We start from the raw sequence: 25,063 nt of genomic DNA, 5'->3' as shown, positions 1-25,063 counted from the left end.
ATGTGGAAGAGAAAAACACTTGATGTGCAACGTCTGATGACTCAGTGGCTGGCGTAGAAACAACACTTTTACACTTAAACAATATCTTTTGTACACTTTTAACACGGTTAATACGAAAATTGTTTTCCATCGCAAACCAGGCATTAGAGGAGGCACTTATGTAGATTTCGCTGAATTATCAACGACAAGTAAATAGCAACTTTTCAAAAATTGCAAAGATCAATTTTGCTCTGAAGTATCTCAAACCAAAGTCCTTGTTATGTCCTATTTAGACATACTTCACCCCAAACTTCGCTATGAATTAGGTTATAGGGTGTTTGGTGACATTTTAAAAAGGTGTTTCGGTTGTTGATTTGCAAATTCAAACACTAGGAAAAATTGAGGGGTATATCTCGTGTTGGCTTTTAAAGTATAGTAGTTATCATGTTTGTTTAGAAAAATGTTAGGTAAATGTTAAAGCTGTTAATTCGTAAATATATTTTACTAGTGTACCGAACATATTGGCCTACATAGCTCTCAATTACAAAGACTACGTAAGCATAGTAATAGATTAAGAAAACTTGAAGGGGTGTCTGTCAGGTAAAGTGGTCTTCCTTTAGAAGCGTTTGAGAATCTTTTTACAAAACGCCCCTGGCGTGAACGCTTAAACCCCTTTCAGACTAGACCAAAGAACCGATTTAAAAAAAGGAGATACAACAGTATTTTATTCTTTTGATTTAGAAAGTATATAGCTTGTACTATTTTAAAGAGGAAACCTAAAGACTTATCACTTAAAATCGTCGCTTAAATTCAATGAAACTGGTTTTAAAATTTTGAAAATTTACACAGTAAATAGCGATAGAATATTGTCATTCATACATGAAATTATATGAAAAAGTAATCTGATTACAGTGGCTGTAAATTGAAACACGTGTTGTTAAATTATGTCGATTCACTGGCTTATGCTGGTCGTCAACTGACCTTATGCTGCACAACCGTTGGAGAAACTAAACCTTTTCGTAATATAATGGTAATATCTATGCTACTTAGGTAAATATCAAAACGCTATGCTATTGTTGGCTCTTGAATTGCCACCATTCTTCGCTCATTAAATTTTCAATTACTGAGTAGTTTTGTAAACAGTTTTAACAAATTTGTGTAGGGATAGCTTAAAAATATGTACAATTAGGTATATCAAGAGGTACTTTCACATCCATACATATCATGAAGTCATATCACTTTTTTACCCATTTGAAAATAATAAAGTTTATATAGTATAGGAAATTGTTTCACTTTTGGTAATATAACTAAAATTGCCTATAAATCGCTGTTCTTAAAACGAAAACTGTTTACGAAAAAAATTGTTTATCTAAATACCTTATTCACTGAAAGTTGTGTACATGTAGACACCACTCAGTATACAAATATTAACAGGCCGTTGCTGTAAGCGACATTAATTGGTTACACGGATGACAACACAGTAGTTTCAACATAGGTAAGGACAAGCAGCTAAATTAAATCTATAATTGACATCTAACAAGAGCTTAGTTAAAACATGACAATCGGAACTGTGGACATGCTTTGTCATTCATACACACGCTATGTCGCAAGCACGCTAGCTGCTTAAGTACTGCATAGTGACGTAATGATGTGGAACAGTGGAATAGGAACAGTGGTGGACAAGGGGACAGTGGAAATGGTATGACGTAGCAATCAACAGTTTGTAGGATACTGTATACATTGGACTTTTACATAACAAGTACTGTAGTTTTACATCGAGGACTTGGAAATTGGAGACAAAAGGACAGGGGAGCAATGAATCGGTCAATGGTCAGTGGGAAAATCACATGCAACTATGATCTGGCGTGTATTCCGTTCTCACAGTATTTTCGGAGAACTTTCATTTCACAACTTTCACTATTATTTGGTAGAATGGAAATGACAAATGAAAACAATAATTTAGTGTAATGGTTTTGCAATTGTTCATATTTAAATTTAACAATCGGCGCACGTTCAAAAGCCAGAGCATTCTTATATCTTATCTGGCACATAAAACTATGTTAAAACGTATTAACGTTAGTGTATTGCTAAAATAAAGCTACAGCATGAAACAGTAGTATGATAAATAAATAACATTTAAGAGCGACATTGTAATTTTGCCCAGCAACGCCTTCTGAATCATTAATACGCCTCAAGTGCTAATGAAAGAGTAATGATCAGCACTCCTGAATATTACATTGCCTTTATTTTTGCCGCTCTTCACGTTTAATGTTTGCAATTTTTCACTCCTCGTTATTTTATTCCGTTGGGCTTCATCGTGAATACACTTACCTAAATTAAAACGCTATTTTTTTCACATTTTGTTGATATCACTAAAACTATTTAAAATACAGGGTGTCCCGGAACTCTCTACCAATATTTTAGGGCATTGCTCCTGGGTAAGAAACATACCTAAATATCATATTTAAATTGTCCGGAAGTCCTTAGTTACTCACACAGCCGCCATTTTGTTTTTTTCAGTTATTACTTTTTTTCTAAAGAATGAAATGGAAACTTTGCACAAACATTTATAACAACTAGAGAAAGCTACAAAAAAATTATGGCGATTTTTCAAATTCATAAAACAAAATGGCGGCCATTTAAAATTTTGTTTCTTAAATAACTCAAAAACCGTTAATTTTATAAAAATTTCAAATGGCCGCCATTTTGTTTTATGAATTTAAAAAATCGTCATAATTTTTTTGTAGCTTTGTCTAGTTGTCATTAATGTTTGTGCAAAGTTTCCATTTCGTATGTTTAACCATTCTTTAGAAAAAAAGTAATAACTGAAAAAAACAAAATGGCGGCTGTGTGAGTAACTAAGGACTTCCGGACAATTTAAATATGATATTTAGGTATGTTTCTTACCCAGGAGCAATGCCCTAAAATATTGGTAGAGAGTTCCGGGACACCCTGTATATGTTATTCAATTATACATAGTAGTTGTTGTTACTACACTCGTCTTAATAATTTAATAAAAAAATATGTTAGTGCTGGTGTTAGAGGTGGTGATTTAAATATCAGTTTTTCAATTGATTATCCATGTTTTTTTATTTGCCATATGACAGCAAAATTAATTTACACAACTAGTACATATTTTGTCCTTACTAGCCTCTCGTGCATAGCTGCTTGCTTATAGCAGTTTAAGGTGTATTCAAACATAAGTGGTTTAATACACCAAGTAGCCTTGGAAATTGACAAAGCCTTGCGGTTTAGTGCAATGATGTGAGTCAGCCATGCAATCTGTTCTGTATGAGATTTTGATGTTGGTTACATTAAATACAACATTGTTCTATCCACGAACTGCATCGTCCTCGAGCATTTTCATTACACATTAAGGTTTTACACATAAATTGTTTTTAGCAATCCGTTTTCCATCAATGTTTTTGCAATATTTAGCCAGTATGAATGTTTACTGATGATTTTAAATGGTTCAGAAATGTTTGACGGTTAATTTAATTGCAGTATTTTTTCGTTGTTAAGGTAATTCATAATATTTCAATTACGTCTACACGAGTTGACTGTGTTAATGTTAGCGTCATGGTAGAACCTTAAAGAAGAAGCTTAAAACATATCCTTTTGCAGAAAATACCCTTGTTTCTTAAACGGGTTTTAATTATTTGGAGCCTGTCAAATTGTTGCAAAACTATGTTAGTCATTGATGATAATCAGTATTGGTACCTTACTAAATCAGTAAGATGATTACAGAAGCCTATATATAGATGTTAGAAGCAAATGATCCGGTGCAAAAGAATTGAATGCCTATCCATTCGGTTGGCAGCAGTTAGTTACAAAACGCCGCCTGGTCGAGTTATTTTTCAACTGGTCTGGAATTACCACAATTACACAAAGTCACAAGGTCTTTGGTCGACCTTGTCAGTGTGTTTGTGCCTTTCTCCCAGTTTGAGTTTTGACTACACCTGCCCCCTCCCCCCCTGACTCCAGCCACGGACATGCGCAATCTACTTGCTCTTTGACGCTCAATTTAATCGCATAACTGTGTACAACGGTGGTTGTTTAATATTGCAACTGGAATTAGCTGATTGTAGATAGTGAAATGTCATCCTTTACGAGCGAGACGTGAATGAAAGTCAAGCTGATAACTTACTACCTGTAGTGTTAAGTGTGGCAGCGTTGATGTTGAATGCGTGATTACAAATAATGATATATTTTATGTTACAAACTTAAACCAAACTTCATCTTGAATTCTAGCGTTTCTTGTACTCAAATGCAATGTCAACAAAGGTATTCATAGCTCAGTAGTGTAGTTTCTTAAGTAAGGGTGGTACCAAAGGACTTCTCACAATTTCTGATCATAGGCAGGGAGGGATTCAGAAATTAATTAAACTCTCTAAGATTCCAAATAGCACAATGGTCAAAAATAAATCTGTGTAACTTATGTGTAATAAAAATAACAATCAGAGTATATCATGGGAACATAAACTAAAGGGAAAATGAGCTTAAATGACTAAACAAGGACTCTATAAATGATGAGTTTTTATAAAGATAAATGGTCGTTTTAAACCTTTTGTCAGCACAAAGAATATACATAAGCACATTCTATGTGTAGATTAATAGAAACACAGTAAAATGACCAAAATATGAAAAATACGAAAAAATGTGTTGCACAGAAATAGGTAATATCAAGTACCTCATACTTGCTCAGAGACATTAGACAATATGTATTTTTGAACCTTTTTAGTTCATAACATATTTTTTTACATTTGTTGTTACAGTAGTTATAATATCCTTCTTTTTAGCATAAGTTTAAAATCTTCCTAAATTGTAAACACTTTATAAAGAGGATCTCGGCCATCAAACAGCCGAAAGAGTATTTTAAATTGTGACATTACACAAATTTGAGGGGAGAGCGTTTTACTCTAACCCCTGTAACAAGATACTATTTTACACTCCACTTTATGTAGCTTCCCGTTAGAAAGTTTCAGTTGTCGTATTTGTTAACGATCTTACTATCAGTTGAGTAGGGTTCCTTATTGCCTACTTGGTTGTTTACGTGTTCCCAGTTCACATGCATTGCACATGTAAGTTGCTCGCCTACAGTAGCCCCGTGTTGACGTGGTACAACACCCCAACACCCGTGTTGTGCACGAATGTCGCGTGTCGTGTGTCGCCAACAGTAGCCCCGTGTTGACGACGTGGTACAACACCCCAACACCCGTGTTGTGCACGAATGTCGCGTGTCGTGTGTCGCCTCACTTCCGCCCTCAGCCTGATTTAGACAGCTATTTACATCCAGTGTCTCGTAGTCTACAGGGTGTTCCATTAATGAACGGAACTGTGTAAATCCTCATTGTGACGGGTTGTCTACCATCAAAGGCCACGACGAAGATTGGACACGTTCCAGCGCCGACTGCCAGAATGTGGAAGTTGTAATTTAGCCGATCGACTTACTGGCACACACCTGCTCGCTGTTTATAATTATCAGTCTCAAGATTTTCAATAGATTTGAAAATAATCTGTTTGTGAAAGGAAAAGTTTGAGGCTTTAAAATTTATAGTTGTGTTATTTATAGGGCTTTGTTAGTTGATTATCTTAATTTACACGTTTTATAACTTTCAGTAGTTGGATGAGCCTTTTACCCAGTTTGACATCAACTAGTTGACATAATAATATTTTAGTAATAATCTCTGGAGTAAATGAAACTATTTTAAATTACAGCTTTACCTACTTTATGTTTATTATTTATTTCGATTTCCATAATTAATAAGTGTTCTTAAAATGTATAGATTTTTAAAAACTTAAGTTTAAAATTGAATTTTTGAAACCAGCTTCACTTTGTGCTGATATTTGGTGTAACTCCTATATTCTCTCTATTCATTCAACATAATTTTACTCTGACATGTTGTCTGCTCTGTCACTAACTCTCCTAAAAACCTTGACTCTATTTCGAATTGTATTATGTTATTTGTCCCGTTTAGTGGTCGAAAACCTCTCTTGACCGATTGTATACTTAATGCTATTCTTTAAGTTTTCAGTTTAAATAAGTTAATTTTTGGGGATTGTCAAGTTACATCTAATATAAATACGTTTTACTCGCTAATCATGTGGTTTAAGGGTTGTGCATACATACATACGAAAGCCTGTTACAATTAAATGTAAGAAATAAATCTATTTTGATATACAGTTAAAATGATTTGTGGATGGCATTTTCCCTCGATTATCTCATTTACACAACATCAAACGATAATACTTTTCTACGTTTACAAACTGAGTGAGACAAAGCAGTGAGTGGAACGGGTTATGCGGAAACCATTAATACAGAGGTGATAATCTGTCGTACCAATGTACCTCGCGGTGACACGTGCATGTGGGCCTTAACTGTAGAACCAAGCATAACGTTGGTTAGCGATTTGTTATTTCAAAATCAAACAACATAAAACAAGAAATGATTGGCGAAACAAGTAAAGTAAAAATTACTTAGTGGTTTATGCTAAATAAAAGTTTTCATGGAATTTTTTCATCAAATCAGCAATATTTTAGTAATTTAAGATATAAATATAAAATGGCCATCACTTTTAAACCATTTTTTTAATTTAGTCTATTTTCTACAACAAATTATGAACTGATACAATAGTGTACCAAATTGCATAAAGATATCTCTAAATTGTTCGTATATACATTGAAAACAAAATGGTGAATATCTCGCTAACAAGGCATTTTTGAAAAAATATTTATTCTTGGTTTTAATTTTATTTTAACCCAATAACCATTCCTATTTTTAAAAGCTTTTTGCAGGACACCCTGTATGATTTTATTTTTAGTTTTTTAAATGCGATTTTAAAGTATCTATTATTCAAGATGTATTTAATATAAAGTCTATTACCATTTTAATAAATATGACTTACCATTTTGAAATTAATGTCGTAAGGATCAATGACGATCAAAAGAGAACCAAATGTGAGAGCGAACAATCCTAACACCATAGTCAGGAACACCCCTGCAACCAAACAAGGAGAATAATATAAGATGCAATGAGAACGCCAGCTTTCTTCCACCAAACAAATAACATTGTTGTAGCAGTGGTTCAAATTAAGGCTGAAAAAAATAAGAATATGTAATTTAGATTCATTACTAGGACAGTGATTTGGACCATACATCCTTTAAACATCAAGGTTATTACTTAAGTCAAAAATAAATAAAAACACCATAGTAATTAGAGAGTTTTAGAATAATAACTAACGATGTTAAAATTTTCAAGGACAAGATTTTAGATTTTGCCTTATCTTACGGCTCGTAAGACTTTCTTTTTTCTAGTCCAGGTGTAAATGCCGTTTATGTGCATCCCTTGTGCGCATACACATAGAGCTTTTGGCACTTCAGTCTAGGAACCAGGTTAAACTCCCCTCAATAACCAATAGCTTTAAACAATAATACTACGGGTTTACCTAGTGATTCAAAGCTCTCCTTGAATTCTAATATGGATGGATTACTCAGGCCTGGAAAACCTTCTCTCTATCGAAAAACCCTGTACATGTACAATGATTATAAAAAGATGTATAAAAATAACGTACGTCACTTCATTAACGTTCTCGTGGTCACGAGCAAGAATATAAACTGACGTATAACAGTAGTATTACCCTTATAGACCAATTAACCAATTTTATAATATCCAAAGATTTCATCAGGATGGATGAATTTATGATTGTTTGTAATTTGAAGACTAAACGCTTCAGTCGCACCAAGCCATACAAGAACACCGTAAGATGACGGTTGGGACACAATCAGTGACTCTAGCCTCGGATGTCTCCGTCGTCGCAGTCGCTCCATTTGACTAATAATTACACATTCCTGACAGGAACAGCGGACCACGAAACAATCCTCGCTTCTATATTTGTCCTTGACTATTCTGGAGCCATTAAAAATCGGCTGTCTTTTTACTCCTATAAAGTGAAAGGTATTTCTTTTAGTCTGCATTTTGTGCGCTTTCTATGAATATTGCTACAGTATTTCGTTATGTTTCATTCGTGTTGTCTTATAAACACCTGGTGGTCCCTAGTGGTAAGAGTGCGTCACCTCTATCCTTAAGCCCCGGGTTCGAATCCCGGTAAACAACAATGTCTACATGGTTAGCCATATCCGTGATATGATGTTTCCATGGTTTAATTGTTACCAGGTCACCCTGTAGGAGTTCATATATCTAGAAAGCAAAAAGGAAGATATCTCAGTCATTGTGAACTTTCTGTGTAGTAGGACGTTTCCTTCATCACAACGCGATACAACAAGTTATTTTTCAATAATAATTATAAACTGAAAAATAATGTTTAATTAAAAAAAATATCTTTTATCAATTTGATATGTTTTAGGATTAGGAACTTTCATATACTTGTTGTATTTTGTTTGTGTTATGAATCCGCTTGAACTTAATCAAAACTTAAATAATGGTACGATTATATGCATTTTCTGGGATAAACATTTTTCTAACCCATCCAAACACCAATGCTTTTGGTAAATTCTTAACAAATAAAATCTGTAGACGAAGGTGAAACACTACTTTTCCACTATTTCACCTGGAAAACCAGTATTTAGAAATATTAATTTTGGACGGTGTAGGTAAGGAAAAAGTACGGTTAGATAGAAGTAAGAGACATACGATAGCGTTTGTGCTGTCTACAAACAACAAAAATCTGTAGACGAAGGTGAAAAACTACTTCTCCACTATTTCACCTGGAAACCCAGTATTTAGAAATATTAATTTTGGACAGTATAGGTAAGCAAATACCCCCGCCGCAGCAAACCTGCTGACTAAGCAAATTTCCATTTGTCTGAATTGATTTTCAATTAAATATATTTTAATAACATTAGGTTTAACGAGTACCTAGGTTTGCTGCTACAAGGAAACTAATAAAGTGTGTTTTTGAGTAAAATATTGATAGCTTAGTCAAAATAAATAAATTTGCCAAGTTTGATCAAAATGTATCCATAAACAAGCAAACTACAACATTTGACAATATTCTCCATAAGAATAACATGGGAATTTTAAATTTACAATTTTTTTAATTTTCTCCGTTACTAATAATTGAACAAAAATACTTTTATATACTAAATTATTTGTTTTTTTAAGCTCTTTAAAAATGTCAAAAGAGAAATCGGGAAATTTTGTGTTTTGAGGGTCAAAAGTGAGAAAAACCAATTTTTACCCCATAAAACCCCCCGTAAAGCCCCGTTCCCATGGTCCGATCGTGCTGGTTCGCGAACTCATTCAAGTTTATCCCGCTTTCCACCTTTAAACCAAATTTCATCAAAATCGGACAAAAATTACTCAAGTTATCGCGTTCACGGACGTATATATATATATATATATAAGTCTATATATATATATATATATATACATATATAAAAATTTGAACGAATGGTGTTTTTGGCCTCTGGGGACATCAAAATGAAAAAGTAAATTGGTCCCGGGTCTAGGTCTTACCGTGCCACCTACGGTAATAGCTACTTCCCTATAGGGAAATTCGCTAAAAGGACTATTAAACAGAAGCAAGAGACATACGATAGCTGTTGTGCTGTCTACAAACAACTAAAACGTACACGGGGGATATAAGTTTCACGTGTATAAACCACATAGAAACAGATCACTAGTTTATTTTTCTTTGATCCTCCTTCAGTTGTGTCGTCGACAACAGACGGAAACATTCATGCTCACTGAACTGATCAACGTTCATAGTTCTGTCTTGATCATTGAACAAAATGCTGATATGCTTACCTTACTTTGCAGTATTCTATACAATACCATAGATGAAACATACGTGCTTATAGATTTGCGATCGTTATGGATCATCTAAAGACAATATTTTGAATAATATTTTTTTATTGAATATTTCGCTTTTGAATAACCATTGTTGTACCCACGAATACTGGAACGAAAGTGGTATGGACCATAAACATAAAAAAATGATGTCATTGGCCCATTAGTAAACATGATTTTATTAATATACAAGCAGCTGTTACAGCTATTAATCTAGGTATTTGGGCTAGTTACGTAATATGTTTATGTTTATGATCCATGCAGCTTTCTTTTCTAATGCATATGGACGAATTAATGAATACTACTTTAAAAATTACTAGTTCGTCATATTTACCTAAGTTAATAACTACGCACTATTTACAAAGCTCTAGAACTAGATCGTGCTTACGCGTACATTGTGAAAGAACCGTCAGTTTTTAGTTTGGCAGAATTACACAATGTACCTTGCAATGATTATATTTACGATGTGTTGCGGTTTTTCTTTCTCATAAAAGGTTTCTTGCTCGCAGAGAAATCTTGTTATCTCCTAGCACATTGTTTGAACACCAATAATTGAATGAACGAAGTGAATTCTCATACTGGTGTAAAATGCATCTCATCAATCTCCAATAACTCGAATATAACTTCGTATATCAAGTTGATGTTTTGCACAAAGGTTCTTTATCATATTATCTCGGTTAAGTTCGTTATTGGAGATTATTTGTTCAGTAATAATTATAAAATCCTAAAAAAACCATTTTAATTTTCCCCCATAAGAATAACATTATGAGCTACCTTCTTCTTCTTGTTTTTTGTTTACATTTTACGAGCAACAATTTTGTTGTGAATTCTATTATTTCTTTCATCCATGGAGTAAACAGTTTTAACATCTGTAGGTATATTATATTAGCATAGATAAAACATACTATATTAGTCAATGGTTTTATGCACAATAAATCTTTGAATTATAATTATTCAATCAAAATTTATATCGGAGGAAATAAATATGGGATATAAAAATATCCACCGAAATGTAGCCTATTACAATCGATAAAAATGTTAGAACTTTTTTTTATGGTTGTTAGTTTAGTAGGCCTAGGTTTGAATTAAGTTAGACCACAGTCCTTGGAATGGAATGGAATGCTTGAATTAAAATAATGTGTGCACTTTATCACTTGGGTGGCATGATGGGTTTCTAAAAATAAGTGGTTTTTTAACATTGTCTTGAGCTTTTTATATTAATTAATTTCAATATTATTGTTATAGGGCCAATCAGATTTTTTTAAGATTTTTTTTTTCAAACATATAGGTTAAGTTACATAGTTTCCCTTTTTCTTATCGTCGCTTCTTTCGGTTGTTTGTTAGTGCTTTCTGTCGGGTGAATTTGTTGTTAATGTTGGCTGTAAAATAAAATAGTTAACATTTTGATACAATCATTTTAATGAATATACCGCAAATATTACTCTTTGTAGTTAGGGTGTAAGAGTTAATTCACTTTATACCTGTCTTTGTGACTGTTGTCAATGGCAAACACTAGATCTAGGATCTAGGTTAGGAACTGAGGGAGCCATGGCCATTGGTTAGAGACCATTAGATACTTAGCAAGGAAGGAACTTAAATAACTGTGTCTGGTTAAGTGTTTCAAAAGTTAATCGTCATTATTGAGATATGATCTTTCAAGTGTTATTTTGAATTTCATATTAGGCCCATAACTTAACGTTATCCGGTAAGTTATAAGCTAGGCCTATTTAACTTGGTTACACTGTCAAGTGTATCTGACAGAGTTTTCCCTATGAAGTAGGGTAGCCTGCAATCAAAGGTAATAGGCCTAACCTACCTTGGCCTTTTCTACAGTCTAATTAATTTAAGTTAAAGGACCTAGGGTAGGCCTAAGTTAATAGATCAATTTATTCTAACCTTTAACTTGTATAAGTTAGCTTATCTGTGTCCTTAAGCCGGGTTTTCCTAGGCGCGGAGTGCGGAAAGGCGATTTGACGTCTTCCGACGTGCTTCTAGGAAAACAGTTAACTTGACATTAACTTAAATGACTGTAAGATGCCTACCTAAGACATTAGGAGGGCTGCACTTTCGTTTACGTCCTACACTCATTCGAATGAAAATATTGATCGATATAAGTTATCGATTATTCCATTCGATATATCAAGTTTGGTAAGTTAACTACGTTAGGCTAACCGAATGAAATACAGTAATCGATATAATCGAATAATTTATATCTTAGGCCTATCAATATTTTTCATTCGAATTAGTGTAGGATGGTTACTAAAGTGCAGCCAGGAGGAGTCTGTGTTTTGCAATCCGTTTCTGTGCCTAACTTAACTTAGGAAACTCCAGGTTAAATAGGCCTAGGGTGAATTAAGTTAGGTAGACCTAACTTATCTGTCTGCAGTCAAGTTTCTATAAAAAGCCTACTACATGCAGGGCAGGCCTTAGTTAGGTTTAAAGCATTAGTAGCTCATCTGAATCTATAAATAGTTTAAACTTATGTAACGAGTGTTCTAAAAGTCAGTTAACCTAAGAATTTCTCATTTAAGTTAAGGTAGTAGTCCCTAGGCATGGGTGGAGTTCCGCTAAAACCTGCGATATTTTATAAAATTAATAATAGGCTATATCAATTATGATTCGGTTCGATGAATTTTAATAACTTAGGTCTAACCTATAGGCCCTACCGGTAAGCAATAACAAGCAAAAAAGATCCAAATTTTGATGATATTTGGTATAAACGTGTAAACCTAGGCTAGGCCTACATTTATTTTCACAAACCAGCATCATCTAACTATAGGAACGGGGGTTTATGAGGGTTTTATGAGGTAAAAATAGGGTTTTCTCATTTTTGACCAAACCCAAAATTTTACAATGTCTTCCCAAACCATTTTGTAGAGCTTAAAAAACAAATAATAATTTAGTAGGCTTACAATGAAGCGTTATTATGCATCTAATAGTTACTGTATGGAGGAAATTCCAAAAATTGTAAATTTTAAATAGCTATAAGTATTATTCTTATGGAGAATAATTCAACTGTTGTACCGGTAGTTTGCTTGTTTTTGAGCATATTTTGATCAAAGTGCTTTGTATATGGTTGAATATCTGAAAATACATTCATTTCTTACTAAACTACTAACATTTTACAACAAAAAACACTTTTTTTTACTCTCCTTGTTGCAGCAAACCTAAGTTCTCGTTTAACTAATTGAATTTATATTGGTATTAGCCTAATTTTGATATTTTTAAGGAGACATTTTAGTATAAATCCAATCAAGCAAATATGCCTTAATTGCCTACCTAGACCTAAAAAGGTAATGTATAACTTTCTTCTAGCTACTAGACCTGTGTCCTTAGTAGGCCTACTTAGGTTAAGTTGCCCATTTTCAGGGGGACAGTTTCGCAGGGAACCTAGCCTACGATACAAGAATTAGTGCGTACCTTTATTGCTGTTCCCTTCACTCACGTATCATAACTCAATAAATTTACAAATAACAATAATTACAATGGTATTGTTTGAAAGTACCGAGCAGCCAGTATAACCTCACTCTCAGGCCAGCAGAAGCTGCAGTTACTGTCGCGTCTAAAGTAATAGACCTTCAAATTTTCTCTCCGCTCACGTTCTCTCCACTCAAGTGATCGGAGAGAAAAAACGTGAGCGAAGAGAATGTTTCGTGACCAAATAACTTATTTAGAGAGATTTGTTGTCATGATTACTTTCCAAAATCAAAAGATAATTTATTTTTGTTTTATAAAATTTACTACCCTATGTAACAATTTAACCTCTGGGTTAAAGTCACTTTGTAGTTCCCCTCTCTCACTCTGTAGTTCCCCTCGCTCACACTAATTCTCCTCGCTCACACCCAGTAAAAGCTCTGTTTATCAAAAAATATTTCTTTTTAAACCCTGTTTTCAATTTTAACGCAAGAACCAATGATCATTACACAGGGTTATTAGTTTTTTTTATGAATTAAATAAAAAAGTAGCTTTTATTCTAAAATTCAACTTCTGTTTTGGTGTATTTGGTAAAAAATGGAGGTTTTTTTGGATCAACAACTATTACTTTTAATTAAATAACGTTTTTAAAATTTTTAATTGTTAGCTAAAGTTATAAACTTTTACTTAAAACTATAAATTTTACTATTTCTCTTTTTTTCTTTATTTTTAAGGGGGGGGGGAAACGTGAGCTGGGGGAAAAATGTATGACATCCTGAAAGAAAATCGTAAAATTTAACAAAAAATGTTAGAATTAAGCTCAGCCATCTTTGTTTTCTTATTAAGGGATATATTTCTTTTGATTTAATAAATAAATAATTGTAAAAAAAATAATTTTTTGTTTTTTTTCCGATCCCCAAATTTGCCTTGAATTTGAGAATGACCCATATGTTATAAGATGAAATATTCGTTTGATATAGCCTATAAGTTTAGGCTATAAAATATCGTAATGTAATCAGTTAATTTCTAGGTGATACAACTCACCTTAATCCATTTATCATGTAGGCCTAGGTCTCTTTCAATATTGGACAATTTATGCCTAACATATTTTTTAAGGATACTCTTTAACACTGTGTAGCTTACTTTTTAGTTTATAATAGGCCTAATAACAAAGGTAGCATTTCTAAAAAACATCAATCTTTTGTGTATGATTTGTTTTTAAAAAGACATTGGCTACGGTAAGTTAACTTTGATCTTTTTCATGAGTTTATAAAAAGGTGCCTAACATAACTATAAATTGGTTCAATAATAACTTAACTATCGTATCAAATTTGAGTTAATCTTAAGATACCATATGATATAAATAAAAAAATAACAAAAAACATTAAAGAAGCATTTTATTTTTTATCCTTAGTTGTTTTGTTATTAGGTGGCCTAGGCCTATTTGTTTTGTTTCCTTTGGTAAATTATAGACCTAGACAGTAGTTTAATTTATGAAATATAAACAAAAACCGAACAAGCCATTAATCAATTTTATGTTTAGGCTACATCGGGGAAAAATAAAGAATATTTTTTAACACCTACAAAAATTAAATCGGATAAATACCAATATGTAATGTAAAGTATTTTTCCGAAAAAATACTTCACTGCAATTATTTAGTATGTCATCAATGGGATATGATGTACTTTTTAGATGTTTAATTACAGTTTCTTTCACGCTGAATCCAAAAAAGCAATTGGTTTTTGTCGGTGAGATTCCTAAGTGGCTGTAAAAAGAAGGTTAAAATTACAAATCTGAGGTTTATTTAGCGGTTCGGATGATAATATAAAATCAGAAATCAGAAATATTTATTTGTCATTGGACATTACAAAAATGCATTGACAATTGACATGTGTATATATTATGGCTACAGTCAGGCTAGACATTACAACTAACATGTCCAATATGTTAATTTTTTTGGTGTCAGCTCTGTGGATTACCAACAGTATGGAATGTGATTTAACAATCAATACATTTTAAATAAATATGAAAATTTAACAAAGAATAAATTATATGAACCAACAACAAAATACAGATGGCGTGGGCTGGACGGATCCGTATGTGTTATTGTCTGAAAGTTTTGTTGTAATTTGTAATACAAAACCTGAAGAACCCTTCATAGTTCGCTTGCTACAGTAAGTAGTTGTAGCTTAGTAACAACTCCGTTACTAAGCAGAGTAGAGGAATTAATGTTTTTGGTACTGTACAACATTGAAATACATTCAACTTATTTGGCCATGTATCACACACAATTTATTTGTGCATCATAGAATACGTTAGGTTAAAAAAATATGTTCATAATTTATTATTAATTTAAAGAAGTGATACTCAGCCCATGATTTTTAATCACTCTTTCACATGATTACAGGACCACCGTGAGGGGGGGGGCTAATTAAGGGGGCAAATGCACAGGGGCACGGGCCCTACGATGGACAATTCTTAGTGTCAAACTGACCCCAGTTACTTTTTGCTTCGGGGCTATAACAATTATTACCTTGTGAATTAACAGGTCCAAGGTTTAGATTAACATCCCCAGTCAGAAACATAACAAACACCACTGACGTTATAATTTATGATAGAGAAAAGTAGAGCTCATGCTATTTATATTTGATTTTTGGATAGATTTATGCGGCATTAGAATTATTTATAAAAAAGAGCATTACGCCCGTAGTAAAAAAAAAATCGCAGTTAGTCTGGCCACTGCCACCGCACAAACTTGCGGCGCGCCGCGCCGCAGGGGCAGGGTAAGCGGTGAGGGGCCAAAGACAGATTATTATGTACATGGAATTGTCTTCGTTCATTCTCATACGCGACTTCGGAGCGTACTCCTAGTCTAGCGTCTCATCACTGAGTTAAAATCCATTGTTTTATAAAGTCTGAAGTTAGATTTTTTTGCATGACTCCTAATACTAAGTCGTTCCTTAATCGTTTCTTACTTATATCTTATACATAAAATACAGTACTTTCATATTCATCATATCAATGAGTTCATATAATATCATATCACATAAATAGCTTTGTTTTAGTTATCAATAGTTATCATATCCTAACGAACAATAAAACACTCGATAATGTACATAACTAACTATTAATGTTATTGTAACTAGGTGGCGTTCGCAGAGGCATCCACAAAATTGAGCGGAGTCATCGTGGGTTCATGTTATATTGCTTTTGTCATACTGCAGTAAAAACAGTCGTCTATGCGTTGCAGGTCTAAAGTAGCATTTTTACTCTCTAGGGAGTAAAAATAGTTTTTAGCCTCTATGGAGTAAACATCAGCTGTTGTCAATTCGTTGTAAACTTGAATTGTAAACGATTGCATGTAATATATCGATTCGTGCTTCGTAATTATTTTAACCTAAAAAGTCTACAGTCTCTTCCGATAGCATTTTAGTATTGCAGATACATTCATCCATTCCCACACTCAACACTGCTCACCTTTACTACTTCCTTCACCACCCCCTACGTCGTAGACCTGTTCCCCTCTCTTCCCATAGCATTTTAGGATTGCAGATACATTAATGTAATTGCCAAAGACAGTTCCCACACACTCTGCACTGCTAGCCTTACTAATTAGTAAGGACCCACGACGGAGGACGTGGTGAAGGAAGTATTAAAGGCTGGCAGTGCAGAGTGGGGGAACCGTTTGGGCAGTTAGATAAATGTGTCAGTAATCTTAAATGTAATGAGAAAGGAAGGAAACAGGTCTATGACGTAGGAAATGGTGAAGCAAACATTCCCCACACTCCGCACTGCTACCCTTTACTACTTCTTTCTCCATTTCCTATGTCGTGGGCATGCTTCCATCCCTTCTCATGGCATTTCAGCTTTGCAGATACAATTGGTTTCCAGTTCCCACATTCCACACTGCTCACCTTACTACTTCCTTCACCTCTCCCTACGTCGCAGACCTGTTTTCCTCCCTTCCCATAGCATTTTAGGATTGCAGATACCTTAATCTAATCGTCATAAACTGTTCCCACACTCCGGACAGCTCGCCTTGACTACTTCCTTCACCACTTCCTACATCGCGGACCTACTTTTCTCCCTTCCCATAGAATTTTTGGATTGCAGATACCTTAATCTAATCGTCATAAAACAGTTCCCACACTCCGGACAGCTCGCCTCGACTACTTACTTCACCAATTCCTACGTCACGTACCTGTTTCCCTCCCCTCCCATAGCATCATAGGATTGCAAATACCTTAATCTTATGTTCATAAACAGTTCCCACGTCCCGAACAGCTCGCCTTGACTACTTCCTTCACCACTTCCCACGTCACGGACCTGTTTTCATCCCTTCCCATAGCATTTTAGGATTGCAGATACCTTAATCTAATCGTCACAAACAGTTCCCACAGTCCGGACTGCTTGCCTTTACTACTTCCTTCACCACTTCCTACGTCACGGACCTGTTTCCCTCCCTTCCCATAATATCATAGGATTACAAATACCTTAATCTAATGGTCATAAACAGATCCCACGCCCCGGACAGCTCGCCTCTACTACTTCCTTTACCACTTCCTACGTCGTGGACCTGTTTCCTTTCCTTCCAATAGCATTTTAGGATTGCAGATGCCTCAATCTAATCGTCATAAACAGTTCCCACACTCCGGACAGCTCGCCTTGACTACTTCCTTCACTACTTCCTACGTCGTGGACCTGTTTCCGTCCCTTTCCATAGAATTTTAGGAATGCAGATACCTTAATCTAAGCGTCATAAACAGTTTCCACACTCCATACTGCTACCTTTACTACTTCCTGCACCACTTCCTACGTCACGGACCCAAGCTAGTGTCGTCATTCGTCATTCGATTATATGTATTATCCATACCGTTTCTGTCCTAATATCTGTGGAATAATGCTATCAGCTATTTCCTTATTTACTGCATTCAAAAGTCAACAGCTGATCATATGTCTTTGTTTATGTGTCAAATACTGCTTCCTTAAGGATTACATTGAAACTTTGAGACCCAGTGGGGCGGATTCCTGAGAGACTATTTTAACGCCATATAGATGTTGGCACTCACCGATATGGTCTTTATCATCATGCAAAATTTCAAAACGATTGATTCAGCCGTCTAGGAGGAGTTTGCGTATTACGAAATGCACAAGAGTCGACGTATAAGAGCTTCGCTCGCTTCGCTCGCTCCGCTCAATTAGTTTGTATTAGAACCTGCAAACAATACTTCTACCAATATAAGCACAACCTTGAAACGTCAACGTATCAAAGTTTGTGTTTAACTTTCCAGTTTACTCTCCTTCACCTAATACGAGGGCTGTGAAACTTTATAACTTTACTTTGTGTACCTCTAAACACTTTCACTTCCAGAAAGTAAATGTGATGGGCACAAAAACCACTTGGCTAATTTACTTAAACAGCATGTCGCTAAAACTTATGTATTAAACCTGTTATTTATATAATTTTGGTATAGAAAACATGAGTAGCGTATTTGGTCTAGAAGTGTAATAAGTGTCATGGATGCCCGGTGGTTTTGAACTTATCTTTATTTCTGGTTTAATATTTTTATAAAAAGAAATATGAAGGTTTTTCAGACAAGGAAAACCTTCTTCGTATTGGATAACACTCTGTTCTAACAAACAAAGCCAACAACATAATTTTCCATAAAACACTTGAACCCTTCTCTCCATATAGAACGTCTAGAAGGTTGAACATACTTTTTCTAAAGTTGAGTGTATACTATCCGGGGACATTGGTGATGAACCCCAAGTTTGTTCAATTCGAAATATACTGTAACACAATCGCCGTTTGTTAAAAAATACTAGACAAACTATCATTGTATTTCACGGTTCATAATGTTGATGAAGACATAAACTAAAATCGCGCAGATTAACGTTTATCTATTGGTGATTTAACCCCAAACATCTGTTTGTCTGTAGGATGTCAAATATTCTGGTACGTTATGTTGATTATTATGGCAAAGAAAAACGATTTAACATCCCAGCTTAACTTTGTTTTGTTGACATTTCAATCCTAAATATTTGTTGGTCTTTTTGGAAGAGTTAAATGAACTGAAAATAACGATTGTAGGCCTTTGCATTCTGGTATACAATGTGGAAAGTATTGCAATGGAAATAAACTGAAATCGGCTAGATTATCTCTTATCTGTTGGTATTATCCCAAACATATGTCTGTGGAAGGACCTCTTAGGTTAGGCGACTGTCTGCAAGTGCGCAATGTTTGTTTCCCTTTTGTAGATAAACCACCCTCCAAACAAACAAGGATGAGGACTTGACACAAACAGGAAACAACCGGTAGACTGGAAATACACCTAGGGGCAGTATGACGAAGGGTGTACAGACAGACACCCTGTACTGGTGTTAGACAGTTAGTACTGTTCTGCTCTTGTCTCCAGGATAACAATATAGACTAGTTCAACCCAATACAATATAACCTATTACGAGCCTCACAGGGTGTACGACTACTATGAAAATTATATTTTTCGCTCATTTTTGATACTTTTAATAATTAAAGTAAAATTGTATAGTATCCAAAGGTATTGCACTAATCATTCATTCTAACTAGAGTAATTTTTAATGTTGGTCAATGAACAAGTATGGTAAACCTATTTAATCGCATTATTATGAGTTCTATTCATGGTTTTATTTACATGACATATTCCTCTAAATAGCCACTCCATAAAATAATCATTTGAATCATAACTAATTCCCCTTACTATTGTATTAAGGCAATTCGTATTTTTCTCTCTATCTTTCTTTGTACGTGTGATTTTAATGCCACTTTGTATTTTTTGGCATATTTTACAAGTTTCCTGGCCCTCATAAATAAGTACATTTAAATTGACTAGTAAATATAACATAAATGTTAAAAAAAATAGACTTATTTATCAGGCTATGTAAAATATATATTAATAATTCTGTTTGAAAGCCAAATGGATGATTTATTTTATGGTTGTAATTAACTCTTTGTCGAATACTGTAATGTGATTCATCACCCGAGCTTAACAGCAATGTTCAAAATTCATGAAAAGACAAAGGGCTTTGTACAGCGTGGTGAATTAACATAAATTGTACGTTAACTAAAAGCATCTCATTATCTACTAATTTTGACAAAGCGCTATTTTAAATAGAACAAAGCAAAGCGCGCATAATTTGAACCACTAGAACAAGCTTTATATTGTAACAAAATTGAAAATTTATTTATTCTGTATTTTATCTCTTGTATACTAAGCAAACAAGCTTCGGGTAAACACATAATAAAAATCACTAACCAAATTAGTTCCCGTAGATATAAGATAGCTTAATGACATGATTGCTGACAGTTTGCATGTATTAGGCGAGGCGAACAAAGAATCGTTCGCTGGTTCCTGGCGTCTTGTGTGGTGTCCTTGATAACAGTTCGGACTAATGATAACAGCTCAGCGGGCGTGTAATTATCAGGCTGACATTGTCAAGGTCGTCGAAATGTCAAGGTCGAAACTTCGGCACAAGTGCACTTCCACGTAAAGTAGTTCGATGTTAAAAAGACAATTCCTTTGTCGGTGGTAAGCAACGTTATTATTCGTTATGAACATATCTGCACCTGCGTTGTATCATTAGTGCTAAGAATTATTGTACAACTCTGAAATATCCTTTTAAATACAAACCATCTTAATACACCTGGTAACATAGGTATTAGTCGAAGGTTTTCGATGCAGTGTTTTGTTACTTTAACTAATATAGTGGTTAAAACTGAAAGAGGAAACATAAATTTGCACTGTAACACTCTATGACTGGACCAGGCTAGACGTTCGACCAGCGTGCGGGACAGACATTTGTCTTCCTACCCTGAGAGTCAGACTTGATTCTCCAGGACGATTGCGTGTAATGTTTCTGTATGAGTCCTGGTTATCAAGCCCACAAAATATCACAAATGCAAGACTATTGTATGTATGTACGGTACTAACATAGCGGTGTCTTGTGTTTCAGAGCCCAAGAAGCGGAGGTTCAGGCCACTGCGAGGTCTGCGCCGCATGTTCCGCCGCAAGGAGCGTCGTCCGCAGCCTGTCACAGTGTCAGCTGATGAGCTGAGTAGTGGCAGTGGCGGTGCACCGGCCGAGCACCCGGACACTGACAATCGCCGCAGGTAACAACACATATACTGTAGATGTAAGGTATAATGTTCCGCGCAAGGAGCGTCGTCCGCAGCCTGTCACAGTGTCAGCTGATGAGCTGAGTAGTGGCAGTGGCGGTGCACCGGCCGAGCACCCGGACACTGACAACCGCCGCAGGTAACAACACATATACTGTAGATGTAAGGTATAATGTTCCGCGCAAGGAGCGTCGTCCGCAGCCTGTCACAGTGTCAGCTGATGAGCTGAGTAGTGGCAGTGGCGGTGCACCGGCCGAGCACCCGGACACTGACAATCGCCGCAGGTAACAACACATATACTGTAGATGTAAGGTATAATGTTCCGCGCAAGGAGCGTCGTCCGCAGCCTGTCACAGTGTCAGCTGATGAGCTGAGTAGTGGCAGTGGCGGTGCACCGGCCGAGCACCCGGACACTGACAATCGCCGCAGGTAACAACACATATACTGTAGATGTAAGGTATAATGTTCCGCGCAAGGAGCGTCGTCCGCAGCCTGTCACAGTGTCAGCTGATGAGCTGAGTAGTGGCAGTGGCGGTGCACCGGCCGAACACCCGGACACTGACAATCGCCGCAGGTAACAACACATATACTGTAGATGTAAGGTATAATGTTCCGCGCAAGGAGCGTCGTCCGCAGCCTGTCACAGTGTCAGCTGATGAGCTGAGTAGTGGCAGTGGTGGTGCGCCGGCCGAACACCCGGACACTGACAATCGCCGCAGGTAACAACACATATACTGTAGATGTAAGGTATAATGTTCCGCGCAAGGAGCGTCGTCCGCAGCCTGTCACAGTGTCAGCTGATGAGCTGAGTAGTGGCAGTGGTGGTGCACCGGCCGAGCACCCGGACACTGACAATCGCCGCAGGTAACAACACATATACTGTAGATGTAAGGTATAATGTTCCGCGCAAGGAGCGTCGTCCGCAGCCTGTCACAGTGTCAGCTGATGAGCTGAGTAGTGGCAGTGGTGGTGCACCGGCCGAGCACCCGGACACTAAGGCCTCTCGCCCACTATACGATTTCGGTCGTACGACACTGTGTCGTACGATATTCTTATCATATGTGTGGTCCTCGCCCACTATACGACACTTTGTCGGATAAATGGCCAGTTGCTCGGTAGCCCTGGAAGAGTGAGGTGTGGGTGTGTTGCGCAATATCTTAAAACAGTGGTTCTGTATCAAATAGTAAAACAATGATTCCGTACCTGTTGTTGCAATGTGGCTGCTGTGGCGTAGATTAAGCGATAGTGGCCAATGTAGGCCTACAGCATTAAAGAAACATTTATTTTTATGTGTAAATTATTTTTTAAGTTAATGTATTGAAAGAAATTTTCAAACTATATTAGTCCATGCATTTTACAAGTTTTTAAATTTACCATAACTATCATAGGGTTATGGGATAGTCTGGTAAAAAGTATGTATGTTAATTGTTTTTGGATTAGTTTTTAAATAGATTTAATTTTATCAATATAATCTACAAAAAATATATTTATATGTTTTAGTGAAACTTTTTTACACAATTTAATTAATAATTGAGATTATACAATAATAATAGCCAAACTCGCATTTTTCAATAATTATTTCGGTATATTTACTCATAAGTGATGCAGTATTTAAACGTAATATAAGGAAAAATCTAAACAAATTGTAAAAAATAAATAGGAAGATCAAAATTACGCAAAATAATGGTTGAAAAATAAGACCAAGTGATATGTCAAACATTATAATAAAAAAGTATAAATGAATTGTAAAAAATATTTATTCACGATAAGAAATACGCAAAGTGATATAACAACTATAATAATGACTAAGTATGAGTTAATTGCAAAAAGTATATATAAGACTACTGGGGAGAACGCACGACATACGATAAAAATCGTATAGTGGGCGAGCGCCCATTTGATTGTGTACGCCACTGCGAGTGAAACAGTCGTACGACAGTCGTGTATCACAGTGGCAGTGGACGACTGCTTCACGACAGTTTGTCGTAGTCGTGAGATTATCGTACAGTGGGCGAGCTCTCATAAGATCCAATGGTTCACTGTGGAAATGTTGTCGTTCCGACACAGTGTCGTACGACCGAAATCGTATAGTGGGCGAGGGGCCTAACAATCGCCGCAGGTAACAACACTATACTGTAGATGTAAGGTATAATGTTCCGCGCAAGGAGCGTCGTCCGCAGCCTGTCACAGTGTCAGCTGATGAGCTGAGTAGTGGCAGTGGTGGTGCACCGGCCGAGCACCCGGACACTGACAATCGCCGCAGGTAACAACACATATACTGTAGATGTAAGGTATAATGTTCCGCGCAAGGAACGTCGTCCGCAGCCTGTCACAGTGTCAGCTGATGAGCTGAGTAGTGGCAGTGGTGGTACACCGGCCGAGCACCCGGACACTGACAATCGCCGCAGGTAACAACACTATACTGTAGATGTAAGGTATAATGTTCCGCGCAAGGAGCGTCGTCCGCAGCCTGTCACAGTGTCAGCTGATGAGCTGAGTAGTGGCAGTGGTGGTGCACCGGCCGAGCACCCGGACACTGACAATCGCCGCAGGTAACAACACTATACTGTAGATGTAAGGTATAATGTTCCGCGCAAGGAGCGTCGTCCGCAGCCTGTCACAGTGTCAGCTGATGAGCTGAGTAGTGGCAGTGGTGGTGCACCGGCCGAGCACCCGGACACTGACAATCGCCGCAGGTAACAACACATATACTGTAGATGTAAGGTATACTGTTCCGCGCAAGGAGCGTCGTCCGCAGCCTGTCACAGTGTCAGCTGATGAGCTGAGTAGTGGCAGTGGCGGTGCACCGGCCGAGCACCCGGACACTGACAATCGCCGCAGGTAACAACACATATACTGTAGATGTAAGGTATAATGTTCCGCGCAAGGAGCGTCGTCCGCAGCCTGTCACAGTGTCAGCTGATGAGCTGAGTAGTGGCAGTGGCGGTGCACCGGCCGAGCACCCGGACACTGACAATCGCCGCAGGTAACAACACATATACTGTAGATGTAAGGTATAATGTTCCGCGCAAGGAGCGTCGTCCGCAGCCTGTCACAGTGTCAGCTGATGAGCTGAGTAGTGGCAGTGGCGGTGCACCGGCCGAGCACCCGGACACTGACAATCGCCGCAGGTAACAACACATATACTGTAGATGTAAGGTATAATGTTCCGCGCAAGGAGCGTCGTCCGCAGCCTGTCACAGTGTCAGCTGATGAGCTGAGTAGTGGCAGTGGCGGTGCACCGGCCGAACACCCGGACACTGACAATCGCCGCAGGTAACAACACATATACTGTAGATGTAAGGTATAATGTTCCGCGCAAGGAGCGTCGTCCGCAGCCTGTCACAGTGTCAGCTGATGAGCTGAGTAGTGGCAGTGGTGGTGCACCGGCCGAGCACCCGGACACTGACAATCGCCGCAGGTAACAACACATATACTGTAGATGTAAGGTATAATGTTCCGCGCAAGGAGCGTCGTCCGCAGCCTGTCACAGTGTCAGCTGATGAGCTGAGTAGTGGCAGTGGCGGTGCACCAGCCGAGCACCCGGACACTGACAATCGCCGCAGGTAACAACACATATACTGTAGATGTAAGGTATAATGTTCCGCGCAAGGAGCGTCGTCCGCAGCCTGTCACAGTGTCAGCTGATGAGCTGAGTAGTGGCAGTGGTGGTGCACCGGCCGAGCACCCGGACACTGACAATCGCCGC

General features: G+C 36.9%; 1 protein-coding gene across 1 annotated transcript in view; it reads left to right on the top strand.

Moving 5' to 3' along the window:
• LOC128984436 (uncharacterized) overlaps nucleotides 1-25,063 on the top strand; it is a 220,207-nt gene that overhangs the window by 109,052 nt on the left and 86,092 nt on the right. Inside the window, exons 6-10 of the mRNA XM_054403756.1 lie at nucleotides 21,192-21,348; nucleotides 21,957-22,073; nucleotides 23,646-23,762; nucleotides 24,079-24,195; nucleotides 24,804-24,920. Coding sequence (XP_054259731.1) covers nucleotides 21,192-21,348; nucleotides 21,957-22,073; nucleotides 23,646-23,762; nucleotides 24,079-24,195; nucleotides 24,804-24,920 — 625 coding nt within the window. The remainder of the gene's footprint in view (nucleotides 1-21,191; nucleotides 21,349-21,956; nucleotides 22,074-23,645; nucleotides 23,763-24,078; nucleotides 24,196-24,803; nucleotides 24,921-25,063) is intronic.

This window comes from Macrosteles quadrilineatus, unplaced genomic scaffold (assembly GCF_028750875.1).
Source record: "Macrosteles quadrilineatus isolate MER2022 unplaced genomic scaffold, UCM_ALF_1.0 Scaffold_2__2_contigs__length_208266976, whole genome shotgun sequence".
In the NCBI taxonomy this organism is placed as follows: Eukaryota; Metazoa; Arthropoda; class Insecta; order Hemiptera; family Cicadellidae; genus Macrosteles; species Macrosteles quadrilineatus.
This window is presented reverse-complemented; position numbering and strand designations above follow the sequence as displayed.